At 43.1% G+C, this 6,739-nt stretch overlaps 2 protein-coding genes and 1 long non-coding RNA gene across 3 annotated transcripts in view; 1 reads left to right on the forward strand and 2 right to left on the reverse strand.

Annotated features, from left to right (window-relative positions):
* LOC109469424 (phospholipase B1, membrane-associated-like) overlaps nucleotides 1–1,078 on the reverse strand; it is a 15,808-nt gene extending 14,730 nt beyond the window's left edge. Inside the window, exon 1 of the mRNA XM_019767936.1 lies at nucleotides 841–1,078. Within this exon, the coding sequence (XP_019623495.1) occupies nucleotides 841–904 (64 nt within the window). The 5' untranslated portion in view covers nucleotides 905–1,078. The remainder of the gene's footprint in view (nucleotides 1–840) is intronic.
* Nucleotides 1,079–1,801: 723 nt separating this feature from the next.
* On the forward strand, nucleotides 1,802–3,440 carry LOC109469433. The gene is made up of 2 exons (XR_002140191.1): nucleotides 1,802–2,633; nucleotides 2,713–3,440. It is a non-coding gene; the product is annotated as an uncharacterized LOC109469433 (long non-coding RNA).
* On the reverse strand, nucleotides 2,770–6,301 carry LOC109469432 (adrenodoxin-like). The gene is made up of 4 exons (XM_019767949.1): nucleotides 6,109–6,301; nucleotides 5,249–5,361; nucleotides 4,456–4,585; nucleotides 2,770–3,893 (listed from the first exon to the last, which is right to left on the reverse strand). Exons 1-4 carry the CDS (start codon nucleotides 6,285–6,287, stop codon nucleotides 3,800–3,802), a joined length of 516 nt encoding a protein of 171 aa, XP_019623508.1. The 5' UTR covers nucleotides 6,288–6,301; the 3' UTR covers nucleotides 2,770–3,799.
* Between the last annotated feature and the right edge of the window lie 438 nt (nucleotides 6,302–6,739).

Genomic DNA, 6,739 nt, shown 5'->3' on the forward strand with positions numbered 1-6,739 from the left:
TACATCAACAGTCAATAAATCAATAACTAGACAATTATTGGCACAAATTATTGACACACTGAAAAAATTAATCATGCAAAAAAAAAAACATACTGCCAAGCTCTGTGCAGAAGACCTTCAAATTTGAGTTGTGAGTTTGTGCTGACTGTGTGGATGCGGCACAGCCATAGCCAGGTAGTCGGGCAGGTAAATATGCCGGACTGTGTACTTTGAACACCTTATCTGTAGTCAAAGGCAGGTGTCACTAAACTGTGCCTCACGAGGCGGCAACGTACGTTAAGGGTGACTGACTGAAACGTACGGCAGGAAAAATAACTCTAAAAGGTCCTAAAAGCAGAAACAATGTTGCTGGGATCAAGCAGAGCCTCCTTGTCATGATCGAAACCACCCTCTCTATTCCCTAAGGAATAAAAAACAACAACAAAGAGCCTAAAACCGACTGCGAAGCATGACCTAGTTCCAGTGGTGCTCGGAGGGACCTAAATTGTGCAGCTTTTCTTTCAGCTCTCTACATGTACGATATCTACTGATTTTGCAATGACAATGCACCGAGACTGCATTTCAAGCTCTTAGTCCTTGGTGAACAATCAAATCGTTCGTTCTACACTTAAGACAAGGGTAAAGACCAAGCCAGTACAGTTTTGGCTGAAAGGTTTTCCTAAAGTCGTACCTAAAGTTGCATAATATTTCAGTCTCTACGTTACCTACTGGCTTTACTAAGACGTGTACTCTGCATTTCAAGCTCTAGGGTGTAAAATAAAATCGTTCCTTCTGCGCTAAAGGCTACGGTAAAGACAGTAGAGTACAGAATAGCTGAGAAGATTTTGTCTAAACTCGTACCTAAAGTTGCGTAACATCTCCAGACCACCAGAACAACCAGCAGAACAGTCTTGAAGAGAAACATGTCGATCGAACTGCGGCGGGCGGGAGTTAAAAACTGGAACCCAGAACTCTTCCTCTGGCTTATAAACAGCTACAGGACTACAGGAACTGAAAACACGGAACCAGAGTGTTGGAGTGTTGACTTGTAGCGTCCCGCCGCAGTTCCGCTCTGACCTACGCTACTTGTGACTTCCGCACTGGCACCACCAGTCATGTGACGTACACATGATACAGGGTAAACAGACGGGGCTATCGGGCCGGGCCACACCGCCTTAATTTTATGGATGACATCTTCTGAAGACCCTCAAACTAGTGCGCGCGGGCGAAAAAAAAGAGAAAAATAAAAATGTTACTAAACCACAGGAATACAAAGCCGGTATATTGTGAATTTGGCGCATTATACATAGCGACGTATACGACAGGCCGGCACATGCTGAATTTTTGCGGAATTTATGAATCGACACAGTATGTATGTACTGTGTTCTTGAGTCTTGGAGCTTCGGTCCTCATTGTCGCTGACCACCATGGACTACCCAGGCCTAAAGCCAGGCCAGAGCCTCGGAAGACGTGATCATCCATAAAATTAAGGCGGTGTGGCCTAACAGAATAAAGCATAAGTATCATAAAATCATAGATGAAATCCTAGATTCAAGTTGATTATACATGTAACGTTAGTGTACATCTATTTAACCGTCCAATATACTTCCGTTGACGATGCCAAGTTTAATAGTACGAAACTTGTCATGAAGTTATGATTGTTTTTGCACCGCTCGGCAGCGCCCTCCATCAATTTAGTGCGGTACTGCAGCAGCTAGTCCGAACTTGACGAACTTAAAAAAATATACGTTTGTGTATCATTCTTGCAATTGCTTTCATGAATTACTATTAAAACTTAGATCTACAGAAAGAAACACGTTCTCATTATGTAAATATAAGAGAACTTTATTTCATCACTAGTTACTGAAAAATCAAATTCTAGTCCATTAAACATGTCAAATATATATAATATACCATACTTTGTATATTATTTACTATATACCTGTATATCCATGGGTAGAAGGTATCTCCATACTAGTATTATACCATTATCATACATATATATGTCGGAGTAGAGATTGCAGTCTGGCAGAATTGGTGATTTTACTTTTACTAGTAGAGATCACGATCAAGTTTCATCGGTAGCCACTTCAGACTTAATCGGTAAGACTTTAATAATCATTCATTAAAATATAATGAATTAAAGGCAAAAAGTTCTGAAAATGTTAATACTCAAATCGGGATCTCTGCCAGCCAAATCGCAGATTGGAATCTTTACCCCCTCACACACATTAGTCCTGCCTACAACATCAAAATTCTGTTTTTTTTATTATATGTACTCTTAAAACCAAAAACTCACTACTAAATACCTCTATTGCTTCAAAGCCTAAACTACAGTAGAAAGGAAGCAAAGATCATTGCCACTGTATAAACTTTAAGCTGTATGGAGATCACATTAGGAAAGGCATGGTGGGGTTTAAGACAACACTGTAGCCTACACTGGCTGGTCATTGATAATATGATATGTTTTACTAATTCTGTGGTATCAATAGAATTCAAAACAAGTCATTAAGACAATAATGACACCAATAACACTGAAATACCACAAATAGTCGAATGCCATCATCAGAAGTGTATTGTTGGCCAAACGTCTTTGTTCATTATATAAAAGGTACCTTTGACATTTGACTATTTTTGTCAGGAACCGTTTTCATGTGTTGTACTGTTAATGAGCCCTGGAAGATTAGCCCCTCATGGGGCTAAAGGGCATCTCAATAAATCAAATCAAATCAGTGTTATTGATGTCACACAGACACATACATTTGTAACTGACATGACTGCATGAGTAGAAATCTGAGTTTATAATTCTGGTACATTAGAGAACAGCTGGAAATGCACTGGGTACAGAAATGGTTGGAAATACTTTAATAGTATTGTCTTTCCAGTAGAAAATGCTGTATTCTGTGCTCTTTGAATGTAAAGTACATGATTTTATTTCTCATACATGTATTGTCTGCTGCCATCTTTTACAGAAATTGAAATATTACACATACTGGCTTTAGACAACTTTAACACTTGTTACATAGAATTTCGTGCCCAGACTAGCAAACATTTTCTTCCTGATTTTGACTGTATTCAAACCTGCAAGTTTCACAGTTGGTCTGTAATGTTAATGTCCTGTAGCATCTCATCCTTCAGAACTCAGTTACCAATCTTTGAAAAAAAAAAACACTTTTGTGATTAATTCTTAGAAAATTCTTATGCACAAGACATCTTGTAAAATGCTGATAGTGGACTGACCAAAAAAATGCAGTTTCTATAACTTCTAACCAGACACTGTCTACTAGTACATTCCAAAATAACCTAAAGTAAAAGTAAAAGAAATCCACATCTAAACCATAATTTGGACAAAGGCTTCCAGTTCAGAAAGGAAGTGTTGTATCCAGAACTGTGCTTTATCCAGAACGATGTCTGGAAAAATCTACATTCTTGGATATACAGAAACTATCCAGAACCATGCCTGATCCTAACCCTAACCTAGATAGGCACGGTTCTGTGTACAAAAGAGTTTCCTCACCCCTTTCACACCTACCGGTCTACAAAACAGACCATCACCCTACTACACAGTTCTACTGTATGGACAATAACAAAATAGGACCCCTTATTAGTGGACTTAAAACTATGCTGACATTGTTCAAGCTAAAATCACCTACAGATGAGATTCTGTCACACAGTCTGCGTTCACTGAAAAGTCATGGTCAGAAAGTGATAATCACACAGAAGACTCCTTGAGTTTCACAGAAGAAAGTGATAACAAGAGAAGACTCCTTGAGTTTCAGGGTTGCAGCCTTTAAGAAGGCCGGCCAGTTCCTTGAAGACGTCAGACGTCCCGTGCGTCCGCCACTCCTTCCGGCACCTTGACCGTCAGCCCGTCCAACGCCTTCGTTACGCACACCTGGCAGCCTAGCCTGGAACTGCAGCACAGACAGACAGGATTACAAAATATACTAGACTAAGTACACAGACAGTGAGAACCTTGTATCCTATCATGACCAGCATGTCGGCAGAATGTACTGCGCCTGTGCAAAACCCTGATTTTTCACGGTTTTCGATGGATGTCTGGTCAACGTTGCATCAGAATTTTGCCTGTTGCAGAGGATACCTTTTCCTACATAACTTTTGGAAACTACAGACGGGATTTTAACCTTATATGAGAAGTTCTGCCAAAGTGTTATGCACAATACATCACAAGATTTGCGCAGGTGCAGTACATTCTGCCGACATGCTACCCTAATTAGGTTATATGTATCTCTGGCTTATCTTGTCAAGTATGTTTTGTGTCCTCTGTGCTGATAAGATGAACCCTTACGGTGATCATTCAAGGCTATCTTCAAGGCTTGCAAACATGGCCACAATAACCATGACAGCCCTCATCTGGCATGTGCTATAATCATGTTGTTTTTTTTCATCTGGCTGTAAAATCTTTTAGCAGGCTTTTCTTTGCAAAAGGAAACGTATCTTTAAAGAACCCCTTACGTGTCAGTGAGCCCGAAGGCCAGGTCCAGCATGTCCAGTTCCTCGTCCGTCGGTTCCTCCAGCTGGTCGTAAATCGGCTGCTGGAAGATGAGATGGCAGGTGGAGCAGGCGAGCGTACCCTCACATGCACCTGAAGGCAGGTGAGATAACACCTGTTAGACTCACATAACACACACGCACCTGGACAGGTAAAACACACCAGTCATTACACACACACACACACATACCTGGGCAGGTAAAACACACCTGTCATTACACACATGCACACATACCTGGGCAGGTAAAACACACCTGTCATTACACACACATGCACACACCTGTAGGCAGGTAGACACTGGATAACATCACAGGTGAGACAAAACACACCTGTGACCATCACAGACACATGAAGACTCACACACACCTGGGCAGGATGGTGAGACAAACACACCTGTCAGCCTCACATACTGTAACACACATGCACACTCACACATCACACACACACACACGTCCCTCACACACACCTGCGCAGGTAAAACACACCTGTCACCATCACACACACACACACACACCTGCGCAGGTAAAACACACCTGTCACCATCACACACACACACACACCTGCGCAGGTAAAACACCCCTGTCACCATCACACACACACACACACACCTGCGCAGGTAAAAACACACCTGTCACCATCACACACACACACATACACACACACACACACACCTGTGCAGGTGAGACAAACACATTTTTGATAACCTGAAGACTGACACACTCTCTCCCATGTACATGTATTTACGGACTGTCTTACCGAAACCATCGATGTCCAGGTCGTTCTCTATAGCGATGTCCAGCAGGTTCTCCCCTTCCTTAGACTGGACCGTGACAGTACTGCCGTCTGCCATGCTGTAGTGTACTGTTACCCTGGAGAGGTGGGGAGGGGGGTATCATCATCATCATCATCATCTATCATCCTCCGAAGAGGTGGAGCATACAAAGTTTGATCTCCAAAACTGTTTGTCATTCATCGCAGAGATAAGTTCTAGGCTCTCTAAGCCTGTTTCAGTTTCTATAAGTTTTTTAAGTGTTATGTTTGGACAACTAACTCTTCTCTTCGTATCAGGGTTCCAAAGTAGAAGCCTGCTGGCTGGTTCTTTGCTACCTACAACATGACTGGAGGGGGGTATTAGTATCATATAGCAGCCTCCAGGGGCTAGCCTGGGTGCCAGACTTTTGCCAGGGCCTCTGATTCAGGGCCAACATGCCCCCAGAGGAAAGTTTTACAATTTGAGTGATTGACACCCCTCTTAGAAAGTCAAATTGAGGGGCTGGCGCTGAATCCAGGGCCAGGCTACCAGAGGCAAACCTGGCACATTTACATGAACAAATAAATGCAAGGAAAGTCCTTTGGGGGCCGATTAAGGATAAAGTTTACACAGTCACTAGTTTACATGACACACAAAACTCGTATAACCAGTTATTTAAGAATTACATGTTGAAGACAATCTATGACGTGCATACTTACTTATCAGGGATATAACCCATACCATGACACAAGACAACAGACTTAACCTATGAAAAAAAAAAAAAGAGTTTTTGATGCGGAATTTCATAACGTTACATGACTGTGACCGAGTCTACTATATACCGGTCGCTTGAACGTTGACCTACTTGGCTTTCTCGGCCCGTGGCGTCGGCTGGCTGAAGTTTCTGGCTGTGGTGGATAAGCTGTGGTTGTGAGGACGGCATAGCGAGGTGAAGGAGGCCGGCGCGGCGCGGGAAAGTCTGCTGAAGTGGCGAAAACCGGAGAGAAATCTCGCACTCGCCGGAAAAAGCACTGACGACGCCATTTTGTCTTGTAGGTCGATGAGGTAAAGGCGGCATGTAGCGAGTCACAAATATGCTAATGAGCACTATGCTAATGACTATAACCACACTGACACTTGTAAATATATTAACTATGTACATACCAAACAGTTACTAATGTGTAGGGTTCTAGGTATCTCATCTTACCACATACTTCATCATCCAAGCCCATACCTGCCCATTTCTGCCCATCCGCACGCCCTTCTAGCCCATCTCTGCCCATCCTAGCCAATTCCAGCCAATTCCTGCCCATCCCAGCCCATTCCTACCCATCACAGCCCATCCCTGCCCATTCCAGCCCATCCCTGCCCATTCCAGCCCATCCTAGGCCATTCCAGCCCATCCTAGGCCATCCCTGCCCATTCCAGCCCATCCTAGGCCATTCCTGCCCATCCCTGCCCATCCTAGGCCATTCCTGCCCATCCCAGCCCATCCC

This window comes from Branchiostoma belcheri, unplaced genomic scaffold, assembly GCF_001625305.1.
Source record: "Branchiostoma belcheri isolate BF01 breed outbred unplaced genomic scaffold, Haploidv18h27 scaffold202, whole genome shotgun sequence".
NCBI classification, from domain to species: domain Eukaryota; kingdom Metazoa; phylum Chordata; class Leptocardii; order Amphioxiformes; family Branchiostomatidae; genus Branchiostoma; species Branchiostoma belcheri.

What these genes read in the sequence shown, in the direction of transcription:
- LOC109469432 (XM_019767949.1), bottom strand. Translation starts at nt 6,287, where the DNA reads ATGGCGTCGTCAGTGCTTTTTCCGGCGAGTGCGAGATTTCTCTCCGGT. An exon ending in CCACGGGCCGAGAAAGCCAA is followed by an intron (nt 5,362 to 6,108) that starts GTAGGTCAACGT and finishes CCACCTCTCCAG; the next exon opens with GGTAACAGTACACTACAGCA. An exon ending in CCTGGACATCGATGGTTTCG is followed by an intron (nt 4,586 to 5,248) that starts GTAAGACAGTCC and finishes ACCTGCCTTCAG; the next exon opens with GTGCATGTGAGGGTACGCTC.